The 20,227-nt window shown below is 43.4% G+C and overlaps 1 protein-coding gene and 1 pseudogene across 1 annotated transcript in view; one reads left to right on the forward strand and one right to left on the reverse strand.

The window, feature by feature from the left end:
* The window catches only part of LOC108294393 (hydrocephalus-inducing protein homolog), a 186,004-nt gene that overhangs the window by 140,267 nt on the left and 25,510 nt on the right, over positions 1 to 20,227 (forward strand). Inside the window, exons 50-57 of the mRNA XM_017516259.2 lie at positions 532 to 679; positions 5,388 to 5,595; positions 6,079 to 6,300; positions 10,024 to 10,193; positions 12,369 to 12,567; positions 14,393 to 14,551; positions 16,821 to 17,098; positions 18,145 to 18,364. Of these exons, the coding sequence (XP_017371748.2) occupies positions 532 to 679; positions 5,388 to 5,595; positions 6,079 to 6,300; positions 10,024 to 10,193; positions 12,369 to 12,567; positions 14,393 to 14,551; positions 16,821 to 17,098; positions 18,145 to 18,364 (1,604 nt within the window). The remainder of the gene's footprint in view (positions 1 to 531; positions 680 to 5,387; positions 5,596 to 6,078; positions 6,301 to 10,023; positions 10,194 to 12,368; positions 12,568 to 14,392; positions 14,552 to 16,820; positions 17,099 to 18,144; positions 18,365 to 20,227) is intronic.
* Positions 2,421 to 2,533, reverse strand: LOC119469132 (annotated as a pseudogene).

Raw genomic sequence — 20,227 nt, forward strand, 5'->3', positions numbered from 1 at the left:
AGAGGCAGGTTTTCACCACATTGGCCAGGATGGTCTTGAACTCCTGACCTCATGATCTGCCTACCTCAGCCTCCCAAAGTGCTGGGATTACAGGTGTGAGCCGCTGCATCCAGCCTACCCAAAGTCTATTTTTAAAGAATTCGATACAAGGATTATTTATGGATACATGGGCAGTTAAAGGGGTCAACCAAGGAGAGTGAAGCCCCCATTAACGAATTCAGGAAGGGATTAACAATTCTTGGGTCTAAAGGAGCAAGGGAAGAAAACAGTATCAGCAGAATCCCAGGAGAGCTATGGCCAGGGCAGAGGAGACACCAGCAGGAGCAGGCAACTGATGAAGAAAGACATGGAATCCCCGAAAGGAGGAAGGTGACTTGTAGAGGAAAAGGAAAGAAGAGAGGCAGACAAAGGCTGAAGAGGTTGGGGAAAGTCTTCTAAAAAGGGTCTCTCCTGCCTTTGGAGCAGTGTCTGCTGAGAGATTCCAGCGGGCAGGCAGGAGGCCCCCACTGAGGGCTTGTGTTTCCTCCTCAGGCAGAGAAGTCAGGGAGACTGTGCAGATCATCAACAAGGAGGAACAGGGGTTCGACTTTTCCTTCCAGGACAACTCCCGCTATTCTGAAGGTTTCAGCAACAGCCTGCTTGTATGTCCCACGGAAGGCTGGATCCCACCACTGTCCAGGTAAACAAAAATGAAGGTCTCATTTTATTTGCATCCTCCTGACACTGCCAGGTCCCCAAACCTGCCAGCGCTCAGAGCGCCCCATTTATATCAGCATTTTCAACTCTAAGATTAGATCGTGGCAATTCCATCTCCATCCTACTTACTCCCTGATATCTGTTTTCCTGATCAATGTGGAGCATTGAGAATTCTAAGCCCATTATCTCAATATTTTCTCTTTGTGTTCTTTTCCTTGCTATATACTGTATATGTAAATCCACAGTGCAATGTTCAGGCTTGCCTGGCTGATCTCTTTTTCAATTAAACTTTTAATTTTCAGGCCAGGTGTGGTGGCTCATGCCTGTAAGCTCAGCACATTGAGAGGCTGAGGCAGGCAAATCCTTGAGGTAAGGAGTTTGAGACCAGCCTGGCCAACATGGCAAAACCCCATCTCTATTAAAAATACAATCATTAAGGCTGAGGTGGGTGGATCATTTGAGGTCAGGAGTTCCAGACCAGCCTGGCCAACATAGTGAAATGCCATCTTTACTAAAAACACAAAAATTAGCTAGGCATGCTGGCGGGCGCCTGTAATCCTAGGTACTTAGGAGGCTGAGGCAGGAGAATCGCTTGAACCTGGGAGGCAGAGGTTGCAGTGAGCCAAGATCACACCACTGCATTCCAGCCTGGGTGACAGAATGAGACTCCGTCTCAAAAAACAAACAAACAAACAAATACAATAATTAGCCAGGTGTGGTGGCGCATGCCTGTAATCCCAGCTACTCGGGGGCTGAGGCAGGAGAATCACTTGAACCCAGGAGGCAGAGGTTGAAGTGAGCCAAGATTACCCCTTTTGTTGCCACAACCTTTTCTCTTCCCCCAAGCAACACCTCCTCACCCCCGGAATCCAATACTTTCCTCTATGTCTACCATTTTGTCATTTCAGGAATGTTGTATTAACAGACACATACATTCCTTTTGTGATTGGTGTTTTTCACTCGTAATTCTCTGGACATACATCCAGGTTGTTTTGAGGGTTTCTTCCTTTTTATGACTGGCTTCCATTCCATAGTAGGGATGCACCACAGATAGTTAACTATTCACCCACTGGAGGACTCTGGATTATTCCCAGTTTGGACTGTTATGGATAAAGCTGCTATAAACTTTCATGTACCGATTTTTGTGTGTCTTTATGTCAGTGGGGAAAATGAGCAAGACTGCAATTACTGTGCATATGGTAATGACATGTTTCCAGAAAAAAAAAAAAAACTGCCAAAATGCTTTCCAGACTGGCTGCACCATTTTACATTCCACCAGCTTTCTGTGAATGTTCCAGAGTCTCTACAACATCATCAAAATTTGGTGTTGTCACAATTTTTTTTATTTTTAGATAGAGTCTCGCTCTATCACCTAGGCTGGAGTACAGTGGTGCGATCTGGGGCTCACTGCAACCTCTGCCTCCTGGGTTCAAGTGATTCTCTTTCCTCAGCCTCCTAAGTAGCTAGGACTACAGGCATGCATCACCATGCCCAGCTAGGTTTTTTGTTGTTGTTGTTTTTTGTATTTTAGTAGAGACAGGGCCTCACCATGTTGGCCAGGCTGGTCTCTAACTCCTGACTTCAGGTGATCCACCTGCCTCAGCCTCTCAAAGTTCTAGGACTTTAGGCATGAACCACTGCACCTGGCAACAATTTTTTATTTTAGCTCTCCTGATAGGTGTATAGTGATATCTCATTGTAGTTTTAATTAGCATTTTCCTAATGAATAATAATGGACATCTTTGCATGTGCTTATTTTCCATATGAGTGTTGTCAGGCCCGAGGACCTCTTCCAACATTGTCAAGGGGAGTGCTAACCTCCCCTTTCACACAATACATACATGTTTATTTTCCTTCTATGGAGCCTCTTCGGTGAAAGTCTCTTGTCTTTTGCCAGCTAATCTGCTCAGCCTGTTTGATTTTTGTTTTTGATTGTTGAGAGTTCTTTACATGTATAGTGGACACGAGGTCTGCAAGTATTTTCTCCCAATCTGTAATTTGTCTTTTCCTCTTTTTAACAAGGTCATTCACAGAGCAAAACCTGTTATTTCTGATGGAGTCCAAATTATCTATTTGTCCTTCTATGGACTGTCCTTTTCATGTCTGCTCTACATCTCTGAATAGCCCCAGATTCAGAAAATGTCCTTCCATTATTTTTTCCATAAGTTTTTTTTTTTTGATGAGAAATCTTGTTTTTAATTTTATACACATATATCATAAAAAAATCTTGTTTTTAATTTTACCCACATATATCATTAAAAACAGCTTGAAACCTTTTTACAAAATGCATACGCTATGAACCCAGGGCCCAGTGATGGAAGAGTGGGAACAACCTGGACACTCTCTTTTTTATTCTCCCTTTCAGTCACTATTCCCAAGAGTGACTTATATCCTGGCTTTTAATTATTTTATTTTATTTTATTATTTTATTTTATTTTATTTGAGACAGAGTCTCGCCCTGTCACCCAGGCTGGAGTGCAGTGGTTCGATCTTGGCTCACTGCAACCTCCACCTCCCGGATTCAAGTGACTCTTCCGTCTCAGCCTCCCAACTAGCTGGGACCACAGGTGCCCACCACTATGCCCAGCTACTTTTTGTATTATTTTAGTAGAGATGGGGTTTCACGATATTGACCAAGCTGGTCTCAAACTCCTGACCTCAGGTGATCCGCCGGCCTCGGCCTCTCAGAGTGCTGAGATCACAGGCATGAGCCACCACACCTGGCCTGACTTTTTATACAATAAATAAGATTTGCCTGTTTTTGAACTTTAAATAAATAGATTAAAACAATAAGTTCTCATTCTTGGTCATCTTATTTTACTCAACATTGTGAAATTGATCTCTGTTGTTGTCTGTAGGTGCGCTTTATCCACATTTATTGCTCTACACTGTGAGGTGATATAAATACACTACAATTAGCTTATTTACGTTCATAAACATTTTGGTGATTTTTCAGATATTTTAGTGTTCCTATAAACTGTCTTGGGCACTTTTAAAGAAAAAATTGTGCAGTTATGTAAATATATAACCACACATACAATTAACATGCGTTTGTAGCTTCAGCTCGTGTAGGCATTGGCCACCTGTAGCTTTACGTTTCAGTCTGTAACCTCTTTTTTATTAACTTACATTATAAGGTGTAAGACTTAGGCCCAGGTTTTTTTTTTTTTCAACTTTTATTTTAGATTCAAGGGGATGCATGCAGGTTTGCTGCCGGGTTTACCGTATGATATTGAGGTTTGGGGTACATGTGGGCCCATCACACGGATACTAAGCTTAATACTCAATCATTCGTTTTTCAACCCTTGCCTCCCTTCCTCCCCTCCCCATAGTAATCCCTTTTCTATTGTTGCCATCTTTACGTCCATGTGCACCTGATGTTTAGCTCCAACTTGTAAGTAAGAACATGAGGTATTTGGTTTTCTGTTTCTGCATTAATTTGCTTAGGATAATGGCCTCCAGTTGCATCCATGTTGTGGCAAAAAATGACCTCATTCTTTTTGTGGCTGTATAGCATTCTGTGGTGTATATGGACCACACTTTCTTTATCCAGTCTACAGTTGGTGGGCACCTAGATTGATTCCACGTCTTTGCTATTGTGAGGAGTGCTGCAGTGGACATGAGAGTGCATGTGTCTTTTCGCTAAAATGACTTCAAGTCATAATGAGATTGCTGTGTTGAATGATAGTTCTAAGTTCTTAGAGAAATCTCCAAACTGCTTTCCACAGTGGCCACACAAGTTTACGTTCCCACCAATAGTGTTTAAGTATTCCCTTTTCTCTGTAGCCTCGCCAGCATTTGTTGTTTTTTACTTTTTAATCATAGCCATTGTGACTAGTATGAGATGGTTTCTCATTGTGATTTTGACTTGCATTTCCCTGATGATTAGTAATGTGAAGCATTTCTTTACATGTTTGTTGACCACTTTTCTGTTTCCTTTTGCGAAGTGTCTTTTCATATCTTTTGCTCATTTTTTAATGGGGTTATCTGGTTTTTTGCTTGTTCAGTTGTTTAAGTTCCTTAGAGATTCTGGAGATTAGACCTGTGTCAGATGCATAGTTTCCGAATATTTCCTCCTGTTTTGTAGGTTGCCTCTTTTCTCTGTTTATAGCGGTTTTTTCTGCTGTGCAGAAGCTTTTTTGTTGTCATTTAATTTGGTCCCGCTTGTCAATTTTTGTTTTTATTGAAAGGCTTTTGAGAACTCAGTCATAAATTCTTTCCCAAGGCGGATGTCCGCAATGGTGCTTCCTAGGCTTTCTTCTAGTATTCTTATAATTTGAGATCTTACATTTAAATCTTTGATCCATCTTGAGTTAATATTTGTATATGGTGAAAAGTAAAGGTCCCGTTTTATTCTTCCAGCTTATGGCTAGCCAGCTATACCAGCACCATTTATTGAATAGGGAGCCCTTTCTCCATTGCTTATTTTGGTTGACTTTTTTAAAGATCAGATGGTTGTAGGTGTGTGGCTTTATTTCTGCAATCTCTATCCTTTTCCATTGGTCTGTGTGTCTGTTTTTATGCCTGTACCATGGTGTTTTGGTTACCATAGCCACAAATCTTAAAATCTCATCATAATTTGGGGTTATATTTTTTCTCATAATGAATCTGCTAATCTAGTAGGCTCATATTTTTTAAGCTTTTAACAAGTTGGCTTGGGCAATTAATCTGCTCTTTTGTTCCCCGACCAGGTTTCCGATTGATATTTTCTTCACACCAAAGCAGGAAGGAGATGTGAACTTTAATTTGATCTGCAATGTGAAAAAGAAAGTCCACCCTCTGAGGTTAAATGTCAAGGCCGAGGGCTACACTATGAATGCAGAGATCAAGTGCAAGGACAGGACAGGCACCATCACTCTGTTGACTCCCAACCAGACGAACATTATCAACTTCTATGAGGTAAAGGTGCCATCTATCTCAGCTTCCATTCTGACTGGGGAAGGTATTACAAATGAATATGAGCTGAGACTTTCTGCTTCAAATGCCAAAGAGACCAGGAAAACAGAAACCTTCCAAGAGCAGCTCTCTCCACAGAATGTATGTAGATATGATGTGAATGCTTTTCTTATTTTATGTTTCGGGGGTGGAGAGATGGTGGGGAGGAGAAAGAATGCTTGTGTTACACATACAGGAAGGATATCTGACTACCAACGAAGGTCTAAGAACTCAATTGCCGCTTTGGTCTATGAGGTACAAGAGGACCCCAATGCTTAGTAGCTCTTGCTGGAATATCTGACTCCATTAGGCTAAAGATAGTCAAATCACCAACATCATCTGCCATCCTTATTTCCCAAAGGATATGTTTTATCAACATGTTAAAAATGCTGACCCCAGGCAAGGAAACTATGGTTTGCACTCACTGCTCTGTTCTCTGTCTCCTAGGTGGAGTTAAATGAATGTGTCCAGTGTGAATTCAACTTTATCAACACTGGAAAGTTCACCTTCAGCTTCCAGGCAGAGCTGTCTGGCTCCAAAGCCCTGCTGCAGTATTTGGAATTTTCACCCACCGACAGCATTGTGGATGTGGGGCAGAGTGTACATGCCATCCTGTCTTTTCATCCAGTTAAGAAGTGTGTCTTGACAGATCTGGAACTCAAAATCAAGGCAAGTCCATTTAACATTGTCCAAACTCCAAAAGTACTCTCAGCATGCTGCCTGGAAACAGGTTAATTCTCCTGTGTGTTCTTTGTCTTCTCCACACGTCCAGAAACTCCTAGAGGATAGTTGTGTTGGACACAGCCTCACAATGTCTAGTATAAAGGCTTCATCCGTGGTTGAGGTGCCTGGGGAATAAATGTGGATTGAAAAGCAGTTGCATTGCAATACATTTACCCATTAAAATAAATAACAGTGATAGATGGGGGCAGGGAAAGAATCTATACACCATTTTCTAAGATGAATTATTGAATTAAAAAAACAAAGAATGGTGATGTCAGCAGGAGTGGCAGAGGAGGACATCTAAAACACTGTTCTTCAATAGCAATGAGACCACTGGAAAAAAAATTTGAGATCAACTTTTTCAGAACCCTGAAAATTAATGATAGGCTTGCAACAATCCTAGAAGTACTTATCCAAGAAAAACGGCTGAATACTCATAAGGACAGCGAACTTTATGGCATTTTGACTTGCCCTATTCTCTCCCTCCTCCCTCATTCCAGCTCTGCAGTAGCCTTGAAAACCAACAATTCAAAAAAAAAAAAAAAAAAAAAAAAAAGAATCAGACCCTGGAGAAGGTAGAACAAATTGGAACTTCCCAAAAGCCCTCATTCTAAAAGAATTGTCATTATTTGCCCTGTCTAGAAGTTCAGTGGAAACCCCCCTCATAGGGATGGCTTTTATTTGACCTGACTGCAAGCTTGCTCAAAAACAATCTGTTGTGATTTAACACTGCAGCTGATGGAGGCAGCGTTGACCTTAGGGGCAAATAAGAAGTTGATTGAAAAACTTAAAAGGAGAGGCTGGGAAAAAGATATTCATGGGGGGGCTCTGAAAAGCTTCAACATATTCCCTGGAATCTAGAAAGCCATGCGTGTATAGGATGTGTGTACCTCCAGGCTGTGTTACTGCTCAGGAAAGACCTGTGAAGGCCTTAAGCTCTTACCTCTGGCTAATCTTTAGGTCCCGGGAAAGACAAAGCAGAGTTGGGAATTGCTTGCCTGAGTGTCAAAGGCATGTCCACCACACACAGAAAGCCTCTCAGCAAAAGCTGGGAGACTTATTGTTTCCAGATTTAAGGAAATCTCTGTTCAATCATAAGGTAACCACTAAACTAACTGAGCAGAGACTTTATTGGCAATGCATAAATAAGAATATAGACTTTACTGAAAAAGTTACTAAACAAACTAAGAGTAACAACAGTAACAAACCCTGAGGTGGGTGGGGGGAGGGCAGTCATCTGATTTTCAGAGATGCTGCACTTATTACTTTAAATCTTCAGTTTCCAACCAAAAAAAAAAAATATGAGACATGACAAGAAACAGGAAAATATAACCCATATACAGGGAAAAAAGCAATCAATAGAAATTGTCCCTGAGGAAGCCCAGATATTGGATTTCATAGACAAATACTTGAAGTCATCTATTTAAAATATGTTCAAAGAACTATAGGACACCATGTCTAAATGACTAAAGCAGAGGATGAGAGCAATGTCTCGCCAAATAGATAATATCAGTAAAGAGATAGAAATTATAAAAATATAAATTTTGGAGTTGAAAAGCATAATTGCTGAAATGAAAAATTCACAACAGGGTCTCAGCAGCAGAGTTGATATCGCAAAAGAAAGAATCAGCTGTGGCAAATAGAATAAAATAGTTGAAAAAAAGAGAAACAAATCTCAGCAAACTTGAAGATGGAACAGCTGGGATTACCCTGAAGGCACTGGGCCTAACAGACATATTGCAAGCATTTCATCCCACAACAGGAGAATAGACATTCTTCTCAAGTGAACATGGAACATTTTCCAAGATTGTCTAGATATTAGACCATAAAACATACCTCAATAAATTAAACGGATTGAAATCGTGCAAAGCACGTTCTTCAACTACAATGAAAAGAAATTTGGGATGCCCAGTCTAACACATCATCTTTATCAAATCCTCAAGAAGAAGGTGATTGACAGAAAAGTGGAGGTAAAACCATTGGAACCTGTCTTTGTCTATTTCGTGCTTCTATAACAAATGCCTGAGACTGGGTAATTTATAATGAATAGAAATGTTTAGGCTCACAGTTCTGGAGCCTGGGAAGTTCAATATCAAGTTGCCAGAATCTGGTGAGGACCTTCTTGCTGCATCATAACATGGCAGATGGCATCACACAATGAAAGGGCAATGGTTGGGGGAAGAAAAGTGGGGAGCAGGAGGAAGTGAGTGAAAGAGAGAAAGAGAGAGAGCAAGAAGCAGTGAATGTATTCCTGCCATAGCAAACTCACTCCTACAATGATGGCATTAGTCCATTCATGAGGGTAAGCCCCCGTAATCAAACACTTCTTAAAAGTCCCACTTCCCAATACCATCTCAATGGCAATTAAATTTCAGCATGAGTTTTGGAGGGGACAAACATTCAAGCCCTGAAAAAAATCCAAGGTGTGTCACTGGCCATTGGGAGTTCAGGAAGATCCTCTGTTTTCTTGGCCTGGAGCTCAGCAGAAAAGTTGCAGCCATCTTCTCTGAGAAAAGCCAGGTTTGCGGCCTCAGGAGGGACCTATTCCTTTTGAGAACTGTCTTTTTCAGAACTTGCATTTCTTAGACCAAACAGAAACATAACATAAGATCTTTCTACTCTAGTTGGCAGAATAGTTGAAGGTGATAAATTTACATCCTTTTCATTGAATCAGCCACAAAATGTAAACACTGCATATCCTGCATAAACATGTGCATATCCTGCACATGTACCCCTGAACTTAAAATAAAAGTTGAAAAAAAAGAAAAAGAAAATAAAAGTTTTGAATAAGAAAATGTTTTTAAATTTATAAAGTTGTTTATGATAGCTTGTACCGATGACTGTTGACTTATTCTAATCATGTTTAAAATGAATGTTTATTCTACTGTTTATTCTAGTAATTTTTAGTCTAAAGATGGTTAGAATGAATAATAATTTATCTGAAATCAATTATCAATTTGTGAAAATTCATATTATGAGGAGTTTGTGAAGAGCAAATTAAGTTCATGTACCGATGAGTCACATGCTACCTTGTGATTAAAATTCCAGATGATGACTTGTGCTCTTTCTATCCTCCCACTCTATCATCCTTGGCATATTAACCTCATTCTCATTCTTGTCATCTCCTGGTCACAAGATGACCATTCTACCTGACGTCCTATGTCTGCATTCCAGAGTGAAAAGAAAGGGGAAGAGCTTGAAGGCAGAGAACTTCCCCAACAAGGCTTTGCCTCTTTATTCAAGATAGAACACCCTCTTGTCCTCTTCTGTTTACATCTCATTCACCGCAACTATGTCTGATGGCCATCCTGACCTTCCAGGGGAAGGTGTGATATGAAGCATTTGCACCAAGGCACACTGGCATCCAATCAGAGTTTTGTTAGGAAGGAAGCCATGAGGAGCGGATGTTGGGTAGTAACTAGCAGGGCCTGGTATACCCCTGGACCTTCAAGCTGAGTCACTGGTGCAGGAGCAAAGTGGGAGGCAATGTAGGGTCTGATTACAGGGAGCTTTTCTTCAATACATAAACTTCTAACCTACTGAATCAGAATCTCTGGAAATGGTACCCCTAGGCCTGTATTTGTTAAAGCACCAACTGCTTTCCTGCCTCACTTGAGGACTTAAGAGCCCTCTCCTCATCATGGTCCCCCTGCCGTTTCCTCCCCACAGATCAGCCATGGCCCAACATTGATGTGTAGCGTCTCAGGCTGTGCTGTGACCCCGGCTATCCATTTCTCCTTCACCAGCTACAACTTTGGGACCTGCTTTATCTATCAGGCTGGGATGCCCCCTTACAAACAAACCTTGGTCATTACCAACAAGGAAGAAACACCTATGAGGTAAGCAGGCTTCCCAGAGCCTCCAGACGATTCTGCAGCTGCTTGTGGGTCCTATAGCCTCCACACAGGTGAAGTCTTACCAAGACAAAAAAAAAAACATGATTATGGGAAAGAGTCAAGCCTAAGTGGGTATGAATCCTGGATCCCTCTCCCCACAACTAACACTAATACTTAGGTAGCCATGAGCTACCCTGCTGAAAATCCCCTTTGTGGAGTTCTAAGAGCAATGTCAAATGACCTAATGACAGGTTTTATGGCTTCCATTTATTTTCTCATGTAACAGACATGGAAACTGAAGTTTGAATAGTTAAAAGGTAAATTTCTGAGGCCAGTGGCTTTGCAGTAAATAGCAGATCTGTACTGAGCCTAAGCTTTCTGATTCAAATCCAGCCTCTCTGCACCATCCCTGTATATTCTAGTCCAAGATTCTGGGCCCCATTCAAGACCTAATGAGACAGAACCTCCAGGGTCTGGCCCAAAGACCTGTGTTTACTCAAAGCTCTCTATTAGTACTCTAGAGAACTTCCTGTAATGATGAAAATGTCATATATTTGCACTGTCCAGTACAGTGACCTATAGCTGAACGTGGCTTTGGAGTACTTAAAATGTGGCTAGTGAAACTAAAGAACTGATTTTTTATTTTATTTTTATTAATGTTAATTTTCATTTTAATAACCACATGTGTTTAGTGGCCACCATATTGGATAGCATAGATCTAAGTTCAAATTTCAGCTCTTCCCTAGTTGTGTGACTTCAGGCAAATTTTTAAAACTCTGTACTCCTCTGTCTCCTTGCCTGAAACGGGAGTCATAATAATACCATCTATATAAGACTATTAGGATGATTAAATTAGTTCACCTAGGAACAGTATTTAGAACACTGCCTGGAACATAAGACATGCCCAATTATTGTTAACTGCTGATGCTGTTGTTGTTATGATTATTGTTAGTACTCTGAATATTAAGTCATAAGTGTGTCATGTAATTTTAAATCTTATCTGTCTATACTATTTCTTGCATGATGTAATGTAATCTCAATCTTACTTTGCTTAAGGCATTGAGTTCTATGCATTGGCCTACCTAAACTCCTTCTCTACAGACTGTAAGGCAGACGAGGAGAGGTTGTAATGGAGAGGCCAAGTGCCTTCCCACCCACATGTGGAGTAGGGTGGACATGATCTTTTAAGACACTTTGTAGTTGAACAATAGTAATAATAATTATTATTATTAGGGCAGGTCACCTTTATGAAATATTTTCTCTGTGCCCTATTTAATGACTGCTTTAATCACTTAATCTTATTTAATCCTCACAGCAGCCCTATGAAATAGTTATCACTACCCCCCATTTTACAGATAAGAAAACAGAGACCCAAGTGGGCTATATAACCCTCCTAAGATCATCTGGCTAATTAGTGACAGAGCCTGGATCCAGACTCCTCTCTGCCTGACTCTAGAACACATACTCTTCTCTACTGTGCTTTGTCACCCCATTACTTCTGGAAGCACTTCCTTCTTATGAGAGGGTACAAAGCCCTCATGTACAAAACCATAAAATGCATCATCAAGAAATCGAGAATCAGGCTGGGCTCGGTGACTCACGCCTGTAATCCCAGCACTTTGGGAGGCCAAGACAGGCAGCTCACCTGAGGTCAGGAGTTCAGACCACCCTGGCCAACATGGTGAAACCGAGTCTCTACTAAAAATACAAAAATTAGTTGGGCACAGTGGCATGCCCCTGTAATCCCAGCTACTTGGGAGGCTGAGGCAGGAGAATCGCTTGACTCTGGAAGGCGGAGGTTGCAGGGAGTTGAGATCGCACCACTGCACTCCAGCCTGGGTGACAGAGTAAGACTTTTGTCTCCAAATAAAAAGAAAAAAGAAAGAAATAGAGAATCAATAGAGTGAAGAATATTGGCTAAAGGGTGATGAGCCTTGAGTTTGAAACCCAGTTCAGCCAGGATCTCAGGATATGACTTGGAGCAACTTGGTTGTGTCTAAGAGAGCATGGGCTGGGTCATTGCCGACCTCCCTTCCAGCTCTTAAATGACTTCTGCAACTCTAGGACAGCAGGGCAGGAAACCCAGCAGTGCCCCACCCCAAGAGACAAGGAGATAGCCTCTGTCCCTCTAGGTCAGACTTCTCGGAGCTTACGCCTCTTCCTCTTGATTTTCTGCAGCATAGATTGTCTGTACACCAATACCACTTACCTCGAGGTGAGCTGCCGTGTTGATGTGATAAAGCCAGGAAAGACACTGGAGGTTCCAATAACTTTTTATCCTCGAGAAAGTATCAACTATCAAGAACTCATCCCCTTTGAAATCAATGGGCTGTCACAACAAACAGTCGAAATCAAAGGGAAGGGTGCTGAAATGAAGGTAACAGATAGTCGGGAACTCCTTCCTACCCTTCTCATCCTTCTTTGTCCCCCCAGAACCCCCTCACCCTTCCAGCCCCTCTGCTTCTCTGCCCCAGGCTGCTCTGTTGGAGTCAGCCAGTCCCACTGAGATGATATTCCTAACAACACAAAGGGGCAAATTGCCAGATCAGACTCACTGAATCATAGATCGTATTCAATACCAAACTTTACTGTGTAAAAGGGCACAGGTAATACAGACCCTAGAGAAACATTTTTTTCCTTGGAGAAATTTGAGACTTTCAGACTCAGCACCCCAAGTATATCCTTTTCCTTCCACATTAGAGATGTTGGGTTTCAGGCTGAATAGACACTTTTAAGCAGTGTATACAGACACGTGTTTCAGTAATGGAACATCTTTCCTTAGATCAAGACTCCATTGATTAGCATCCTCCAGCCAGCCACAGATCCCAGGATGATATTTGGTTCAGGGCATTCCTTTTACCCAGGTACTCTGGACAGGAAGGGAATGATCACATTTTGCTGCTCGTTCGTTTCCTTCTCATGTCTAGTAAACATGTGAGGTGCTTGTCTGGTGGGATTATCTGTATTTTAATAGAAGGTATTGGAAGATTGGAATCCTTCCAAGACTTTAAAGAATGCATAGGGTATTTCAGCAACCAGGAGTTGGGTATATTCCTGGCAGCCTTTCCATCAAGCCATAGGAGCAACAGGACATTGCCAACAAATGTGTCTGGACCCAAGCCAGAGACAGAGTCTCTTCTGATGCCATTGATGCATTCATTTTCCTATTGGTCTTTCATTTGTTCATTTAGCACCCATCGTGTGTTGGGTACTTTGGGAAGATGCAGAAGTGACTTACACATGCTCTCAGACATCCAGGAGCTCATGGCTGGTGGGGGAGACTCTCTTGCCTTTTTAGACAAACTGGAAACGTAGGTTGGGTTTAAAGATAGTTGGGTGGAGGGGTGCAGTTTAGTGACTGATCACATGGCAGTGACCAGTGGGTACTGCTCATTGTGGGTCAGTGCCATTTTGGAGGGCAGGTTCAGCCTGGCCTTGGCCTGATCCAGGCACCATTTTAAACCGTGTCTTACCTGAGGACTTGGAAGCATAACTACTTCTCTCTGCCTCTCCTGCCACTGTTCTAATCCAAACCACCCTTACCTATCACTCCTGCTTTCTTTCTTGCCCTCTTCAAGCCCATTCTCTGTGAAGAAGGGAGCCAGAGCTCTCTCACAAACACCATGCTTCACTGACTTCCCCTTGCTCCCAGAATGAAGCCGTCTCCCACTTCTCACTCAGCAGTGGCCGGCAAGGCCTTGCAAGATCTGACCACCTCGCTAACATCATCTTCTCAGGTCCTAGTGCCCAGCCTCAGCCCTTGACTGGGCCAGTCCCTCTGGCTCAGGGTCTGGGCACAGGTTATCTCCCTGCCTTAGGTTGTTCTCCCAATTCCACACGTGCTCTGGCTCAAACTGACTAGCTCATATCTTTCTTTAGCTCTCAATATACGCATGCCATCTTCAGAAAGGCTCCCCGAGCCCCCTAGCCTGGTTTCAGCCTCCTGTAATATGCTCTTAAGGTGCCCTGAGATTTGCCTACATATATTTTAACCCAGTTGTAGTTGTATAATTGTGTGATGAGTATTTCAGTGGGCATTTTAGGCACTTAAATGCTTATTGAGTAGGCCAGTGCCCACCCAATATGAAGAAGTTAGGTCACTGAAAGAGAAGGAACCACCCTTGCCTCACCAGAGTAGACATATGTTTATTTTTCTCTTTAACTAATGAGCTCTTCTTCCTACTCTCTTTCTTGTCCCACAGATTGTAGTCCTAGATCCAGCCAACAGGATTGTGAAGTTGGGAGCTGTCCTACCAGGGCAGGTTGTGAAAAGAACCGTTTCCGTCAAGAACAACAGCCTGGCCCAGCTCACATTTAACCAGTCTGTTATGTTCTCAATTCCAGAACTCCAGGAACCCAAGGTTGGTGCTCCGAGCGACTCCTAGGGGCCCCTTCATGCTCCCTGATGATGAGGATGGCCATGTTGACAACACTCACAGCTCACAATTTCTTGTGCATCTGTAACGCGCCAGAGCATTCTGAGAGCCTTCCGTGTGCTCTCTCTGTTCATTTTCACAAAAACAGTATAGGGCTTTATAGGGGTGCACTAGTCCCATACTGTTTTTGTGAAAATGAACATTATTTTCATTATTTTGCATTTTCATTTCATTTTCCACATCATTCATTCTCATGTGTTTATTTACATCTTCGTTATGTAGATAGGCCGGTTCTCTATTTTTGCTCATTTCAGGTGTTTCTCCTCAAGCCTTTGTGTGCATCTATGACTCTGTGCTTAAGGTACATTCCTCAAAGTGGGCTCACTGGCTCAAACGGGAAAGTGTGTTTCAGTATGTGTGGCCAATCTGCCCCCTGAAAGATTGTCCCACTTTGCACACCCACCAGCAGTGAGAGGAAAGCATGCTCATTGTCAAGTCTACTTCCTCCAGTTCCCTGAACATGGAAGCTACCAGTCCTGGTTGCCAGCTACTCATCTTACAGCCAACAGTTTTGCATGACCCTTGAAAATGCACCGAATATGTTTGATTCCAATACCAGACTCCATCCATTCCTTCCTGAGGTTCATTCTTACACTCACGCAGTAATATGTGCTAGGTGCCGGGAGTAAAAGTGACTACGACACAGACCTTGGTCTGGTGGAGATCTCAGTCTTTGAAGGTCACAGACACATAAACAGTCCCAGGACAGTGTAGAAACTACAGAGACAGAGTGTGAATCAGGATCAGGGCTTCTTGGAGGAGGGTTCGGGGGATTAAAGAAGGCTTCCCATGGAGAGGGGCCTGTACCGAACTTTACAGTGTGAAGAGGTGTCCCTCAACAGGTTAGGAAGGGGCGTGTGGAAAGAGCACTGTAGGTCATTTGGGGATGGCAAGGTACAGAGAAGCTGGCTGTGAGAAGCCAGCCAAGGTAAGAGACCCTGTGAGCACCTCATTCCAGAACCCCATGTGCCTACTTTGCCATCTGGGAAAGGCACGGAAGACTTACTGCTTCCCTTTCCTCACTAGTCCAAATTAAGGTCCTTGGTTCCAGCATGTCAGGGTCCCTAACAGTTTGGCCACACCAAATCTGCCTCTTCAGCTGGTCAGGTTAAAGCTGCCAGAGTGCCCCGTGCTTGCGCCAAACACCCTGAAGCTAGCTTCCCACATCATCATGTTAGAGAAGTCTCTAAGGTGACTTTCCTGTCACGGCTCCATAGCCCATAATCTTGCTCCATACTGCCACCGTCCATTCACTGGTAACTGGTCAGTGCTCTGTACCAAAGAGTGCTTACAGGTAAAAAGGGACTTGGCTTCCTTAAAGCTGACTTGGATTTGTTTTTTACCAGGACTAGAGAGAAAGAGAAAGCTGAACACATTTGTGCAGTGGTCCTCGAGTTTAGAATACATGAGTCACCTGGGGAACTTTTGAAAATGCGGATTCCAGGCTCTCCCCAGGAGACTCTGATTCATTTGGTCTGGGGCAGGATCCAGGAATCTGCTTTTTTTTTTTTTTTGAGGAGTCTCACTCTGTCACCCAGGCTGGAGTGCAGTGGTGTGATCTCAGCTCACTGCAACCTCTGCCTCCCAGGTTCAAGCGATTCTCATGCCTCAGTCTCCTGAGTAGCTGAGACTATATGTATGCACCACAATGCCCAGCTAATTTTTATATTTTTAGTAGAGATGGGGTTTCACCATGTTGGCCAGGCTGGTCTCAAACTCCTGACCTCAAGTGATCCACCCACCTCAGCCTTCCAAAGTGGTGGGATTACAGGCATGAGCCACAGCACCCAGCCGGAATCTGCATTTTAACAACCATGCAGGGAAACTGAGGCAGAGAACACTCCTTGAGAAACGCCAGAGCTCTATGTGTTTCCTATTTCCTGTTTCTATTTCCTCTATCAGGGAGGAGGAAGAAAGAAGGAAATGCACAAAATAAGTTAGGAAAGAGTTAGGAAAGGGAAAGGACATTTACTGAATACCTATTATGTGCCACAGATTTTATAGAGATGATCTTAATCTTCAACATAGACTAAGTCACAGAATGTTTAAGTAATTTACCAAAGCATTCATAGCTGATGGGAGAGCAGGAGTGAGATCTGACCCCTGTTCCAATCCCAGCAGCAAGACCTCAAGGAACTGAGGCCTTGGGAGCCTCCTGCCCTCAGCTGCTGACTCTGGGTGCTGTTTCATTCAGGTCATCACCTTGGTGCCCTTCCGCAACATCACGCTGAAGCCCAAAGAAGTCTGCAAACTGGACATCATCTTTGCCCCGAAGAAGCGCGTCCCTCCCTTCTCTGAGGAGGTGTTCATGGAATGCATGGGACTCCTGCGCCCCCTATTTCTCCTTAGCGGCTGCTGCCAGGCCCTGGAGATCTCCCTGGACCAGGAACATGTTCCCTTCGGACCCGTGGTGTATCAGACACAAGCCATGCGTCGCATCCTCCTGTCGAACACAGGCGATGTGGGTGCAAGGTAGGGGAGCAGTGCCTCCCACCCTAAGGCTGCAGCAGAGGCCTCTGGAATATACCCACTTTCCATCATCCCTCAGTGCTACCAGTGCCACCCAAGCCACTGTCATCCCCCACCTGGTCTATTGCAAGTGTCTTATAGTTAATCTCTTTTCTTCTGTCACCTCTAAGCATCTAGAGAAGTTCTGTTAAAGCATAGATCAGATCAGGTCACTCTACTCAAAACACTCATAAGTCTTCCTTTTTCTACTAAAAAAAAGAAAAGTCTCTACCATGAGTGCTAGGCCCTGTATCTGCCCTGGACTTGTTCTGTAAGTGCAGTCACCTTTTACTTCTGTCCTCTCCCTTCTCCATCCCCCTGCTTCCCTCAAAATGTGTCAGCAGTGACCTTGCTGGGGTGATTGCTGCTACTATGATTACTGCAATTGAGAGAACAGAAGACACTTACTCCATGCCTGTTTCATGCCTTGACATGGCACATGTCATTTAATCCAGCTACGGTTCCATGAGACCAAGACTACTCCCAACCCACTTTATAGACAAGTGAGTGCCCAACCGCAGAGTGAGGACCGCACCGGGTCATGGGATGCCAGTGCCACCCAGAACAGAGGCAACTCTCACAGGAAGGGATTGTTGCCACCCTCCAGGATCTGAACCGATGGGCAGGGCAGGGAACAGTTAAGGCCACAGTCCTGGAAGGGTTTCCGTCCTAGCCCAGCTACTTCCTAGCTGTGTGACCTCGAGTACATGACACGTGTGTTTATGTGTTCATATGTTCCCTAACGTGTCGCTCGTGGATAATAAGATGCAGCCACTTCCTGCCCTTGGCTCAGCTCCGCAAGGAAGCCAGGTCCACCTGCCCAGTGACCTTGGCCCACATTCCCCAGTGCTCCTGCTCTGTCTGGCAGCTCTTTATCCTCCTAGGTCCTAGGATGTGCTCAAGGGAGGTGAACCTCACAGCCCAGGCAGAATCTCTTGTTCTCAGTAGCATTGAGGACACCCTTGCAACATCCATAAACTCTCTTCTTTGTCTTTTTTGTCTTGGAAAAGGTTTAAATGGGACATCAAAAAATTTGAGCCTCATTTCTCCATTAGCCCAGAAGAAGGCTATATTACCTCAGGCATGGAGGTTTCTTTCGAAGTGACCTACCATCCCACCGAGGTGGGAAAGGAGAGCCTCTGTAAAAACATTCTCTGCTTCATCCAGGGAGGCAATCCTCTGAGCCTAACCCTGTCTGGAGTCTGCGTGGGACCACCTGCAGTAAAAGAGGTTAGTAGGTGCTGCCTGGGCTACCCCAGTGGCAGGAGAGACCCCAGCAAGTGAACTCAGCCAGGCCTCCTTCAAATACACAGGCCGGTCCCCTCCCTCCACGAGACCTGTGAATACACCGCTTCCACTACTGGAATATCCTTTCCTCTCCTCTTCATTTAATTTATTCCCTTCCATTCTTCAGCTCTCATCTGAAGCATTACATTCTCAAGGAAGCCTGCTTTGACATCCCTGGCTAGATCGAATTCTAAGATCTATGAGTAAAGCATTAACACCTTTCTCCTTTTCTATGGTTAAAAAAAATGGCCTTGCTATATCCCTCTGCTAGCCCTGTTCCTGGAAACCTAACTGAACTGTCAGCCGTGTTACCTGGCAACACTGCTTATGGTAGAAATGACACTCAATCTCCCTGTCTATAATCTTGTTAATCAATGTTATATGAATGGAATCATACAGCATGCTATGAGCTTGTGTGTATAAGTCTTAGCAGGACATATGCTTTCATTTCTCCTGGATAAAGACCTAGCTGTGGAGTGGCTAGGTCTTGTGGTAGGTGTATGTTCACCTTTGTAAGTAACTGCCAGACTGTTTCTTACAAAGTCTGACATATCCACTTTCTTCACATCCTTGTCAATAATTGAGAGTCAGTTTTTTTAATTTCAGCCATTCTAATCAGTATGTAGAGGTATCTCATTGAGGCTTTATTTCCCTAATGACTAATGATGTTAAGCAACTTTTCAATATTTACTTGCCAGCTGTATGTTTTCTTAGTTGAAGTGTCTGTTCAAATCTTCTGTTTATTTTTAATTAGGTCATTGGTCTTCTTATTAAAGTTTTGAGAGCTCTTTATATATTCCAAACATAAGTTTTGTGTTTAGGTCTTCAGTCTACTCGGAATTAATTTCTGTATATAGTGGGAGATAGTGATCAAAACATTTTTTGTACATGGATATCCAGTTGTTCTAGTACCACTTGTTGAAAAGACTCTTGTCTACTGAATTGACTTTGCACCTTTGTCATTGATTATAAACAACAATCAGTTGATCATATGTATGTGGGTTTATTGCTGAACTCTGTTCTTATCTATTGATCTCTTTGACTATCTTTATGCCAAAACCACACTGTTCATATTTTTTTATGGTGAAAAGATATACATATATTTAGAATTAGCCAGCTGGACTCAGTTTAGATGATCCCAATTTTGTTGGCAACATCCAAAGCATCATAATCAGGAGCCAGTCGAACAGATGCCTTCTTCTCTCCATCAGCCGAATCACAGTATCGACCTTGGCCACATCAGTGTCATAGAGCTTCTTCACAGCCTGTTTGAGCCGGCACTTGTTGGCTTTAACATCCACAGTGAACACAAGTGCATTGTTGTCTTCTATCTTCCTTATGGCAGACTCAGTGGTCAGCAGAAACTTGATGACAGCATAGCGGTCAAGTTTGTTTCTCCTGGGGGCACTCTCTGAGATATTTGGGCTGCCCCTGGAGTCGCAGTGTCTTGGGCTGCCGGAAGGTGGGTGATGTGCGGATCTTCTTTTTTTTTTGCGGCTGTGGACACCTTTTTTTTTTTTTTTTTGAGACGGAGTTTTGCTCTTGTTACCCAGGCTGGAGTGCAATGGCACAATCTCGGCTCATGGCAACCTCCGCCTTCTGGGTTCAAGCAATTCTCCTGCCTCAGCCTCCTGAGTAGCTGGGACTACAGGCATCCACCACTAATTTTTGTATTTTTAATAGAGACGGGGTTTCACCATGTTGACCAGGATGGTCTCGATCTCTTGACCTTGTGATCCACTGGCCTCGGCCTCCCAGAGTGCGGGGATTACAAGAGTGAGCCACTGCACCGGCCTGTGGACACCT

This window comes from Cebus imitator, unplaced genomic scaffold (genome assembly GCF_001604975.1).
Source record: "Cebus imitator isolate Cc_AM_T3 unplaced genomic scaffold, Cebus_imitator-1.0 Scaffold577, whole genome shotgun sequence".
In the NCBI taxonomy this organism is placed as follows: domain Eukaryota; kingdom Metazoa; phylum Chordata; class Mammalia; order Primates; family Cebidae; genus Cebus; species Cebus imitator.